The sequence below is a fragment of the Cynara cardunculus genome, assembly GCF_001531365.2.
Source record: "Cynara cardunculus var. scolymus isolate 2C chromosome LG 5, CcrdV1, whole genome shotgun sequence".
Taxonomy (NCBI): Eukaryota; Viridiplantae; Streptophyta; class Magnoliopsida; order Asterales; family Asteraceae; genus Cynara; species Cynara cardunculus.
The window spans coordinates 3805130-3807613 of NC_037532.1; the positions used below are offsets into that span (position 1 = coordinate 3805130).

A 2484-nucleotide genomic window follows, 5' to 3' on the forward strand; every position below is an offset into this window, starting at 1 on the left:
CGCAAGCGACAAGACTACAATATTGGTAGGCCAAAAGCCCTTTGATATATATTCTTATCCTTGCATGTACTTGTTTCTTTCACTTTATATATATATATATATATATATATATAATATATATATTTTTATAAATGTAATTATTTTATTATTAATTGAAAAACCAAAATTAATGAGTAAAGGATGAAGGTGGTTGATGATGAAATGCAAGTACAAGGGTGCTAAGTGACAAAATTAAAAGTCCAGGGGTCCGAAGTGAAATACCAAAGTTTTTAGTCAGTGTTCCTCAATTCTCACGGTGTATAGAGAGTGATGTACTACAGTGGAGCTCACATTTTCTCCCCCTTTATATACACAAGCTCCAACCTGCAATTCTCTTCGTTTTCTTTCTCCCCCACTCTCTCTCGATCATACCCACATCGAAAACAGAGGAAAATTTTCCCGCCAAAATACCTTCCACCTTCATCTTCTTCTCCTGCATGGTGGTTGCCCTAATTTTCCCATCGATTTCTGTCCTTTCCACAAGAAATCACTTCATTTCATCCCCTAATTCTCCATAGAACCATCAGAAGCTCTGTAAAACCGTCTTGATTTGTTCTTTTTAGGGTTTTTTCTTCTCGGATATGGGGCTAAAAAGTGCTGTTACCGTACAATCGGTGAAGTTTTCAGAGCATGTGTTCAGAACCAACAAGTTTGTTGAGGAGGAATCGCCGCCGCCATCACCGCCCGGTGATCCTCCGACGACGTCGTTTAAGCGTAGGATCGTTAGGATCAGCGTAACTGATCCATATGCGACGGATTCATCCGGTGATGATGACGAAAAAGTTGTTAAGAGAGTGAAGAAACATGTATCAGAAATAAAATTTAATCCGCCTTCTTCTAGTTCCTTCAAACAGGATCAACGCAAAAGAAGAGACGTTCGGAGCACGGGATCCGTGGAGAAGAAGTTCAGAGGAGTTCGCCGGCGGCCGTGGGGACGGTGGGCGGCTGAGATCCGTGATCCGTTACAGAGGAAACGCGTTTGGCTTGGGACCTTCGATACACCTGAAGAAGCAGCGACGGTTTACGACGAAGCTGCCGTTAAATTGAAAGGTCCTGACGCCGTCACAAACTTCGGTAAAGTATCTTCTCCGGAGTCACCGATCGTTAAGGCCGAAACACCAACGGTGACGATCACCGGCAGTAGTAGTGGTGGAGAAGGATCGGCTAACGACGTCGTTTTCTCGCCGACTTCCGTTCTCCCATCTAACAGCGAGTTAACGCCGACGGACTATTTTAGTTACGGTGACGTGGATGCTTTCGGATTTGACATCGACCTGCCGTTTGATTTGCCGGAATTTGTCGTATCGGCGAACTTCCGCCGCGAGGAGTTCGGCGAGTTTGATATCGATGATTTCCTCGTTGACGTTCGATAAATTATTTAATTTAAAAAGAAAATACAAAAGGCATATTCAATAAATTCGGCTGGTTATGTAAGCGTGAAATGGAAAGAAGGGTAAAACCGTAATTTCGTGTAAGGTGTACGGCATTCTGAAAAAGTAAAAACGAATTTTCATGTAACATGAATATTTTCTGTAGTTATAAAATTCAAATATCTTCTATATTTATATTTTTGTATATTTTTTTAAATATATAATATTTATATATTATAAATAGAGCAATAAACTCACACATCATTTTCATCTTTGGTGAAATTTAAACCCCCTGAACTGCTAAGAGACTAAAAACTAAAGTTGGTACGTGTGATTTGTAGAAAGTAGAAATTCTTTTGACTATTTTTTTTTTCTTTTTTTGATTAACTTGAATATCCAACCCGTTATGCGAGCTGACTAATCTTAGGGTGATCACCTGCTTTGCAGATAGTCCAGAGTCACCGCATTTGAATCTCCGTGGCTGCAAGAGGATTTTTATTCTTCATTGAATTTGAACTTGAGAGCTCCTGGTACTTTTGACATTTGGATCCAAGCTCAAACCAATCAGGCACCACCCTTGTGGTTATTTTTTGTCTGTATTTTTTCGAAATCACAAGATGGATATTATGGTTTGTAAAAACGTTTGAATTTAACCTCCTTTTCAAAACGACCGTCACTTACCCAGTAATTGTTTGTTAACGTCCCTTAATTTGTCAAAAATCAAATACAGTATATAAATATACAGAGGCATAATGATCTACTAACCAATTAATTAGTAATAATTTTACAAATCCATTTGAGTTGTTTATTTTTCCGATCATCGGTTATCGTTAAATCGAAGGTTATAAACTTATGGGGGAATAAATAAATTTGAATGAAATTAAATTTTGTAAAATATCGTATTTTATCTTTAGAAGATAAATTCAGTTATTTTTGGAATTAAATTCATTTTTCTTTAAATTTGGTTTTAATTACATTTTCCAACCTGGATATCTAACCCGTTATTTGAGCCGACTAATTTCCAAATAACCACCTGCTTTGCAGATAGTCCGGAGTTACCGCATTTGAACATCCG

At 38.0% G+C, this 2484-nt stretch overlaps 1 protein-coding gene across 1 annotated transcript; it reads left to right on the forward strand.

Moving 5' to 3' along the window:
- The first annotated feature begins 438 nt into the window (after positions 1-438).
- On the forward strand, positions 439-1583 carry LOC112513543 (pathogenesis-related genes transcriptional activator PTI6-like). The gene has a single exon (XM_025119838.1). It carries the CDS (start codon positions 621-623, stop codon positions 1410-1412), a length of 792 nt encoding a protein of 263 aa, XP_024975606.1. The 5' UTR covers positions 439-620; the 3' UTR covers positions 1413-1583.
- The last annotated feature ends 901 nt before the right edge of the window (positions 1584-2484 follow it).

Coding starts and splice junctions, on each gene's coding strand:
- LOC112513543 (XM_025119838.1), top strand. CDS start 621: ATGGGGCTAAAAAGTGCTGTTACCGTACAATCGGTGAAGTTTTCAGAG.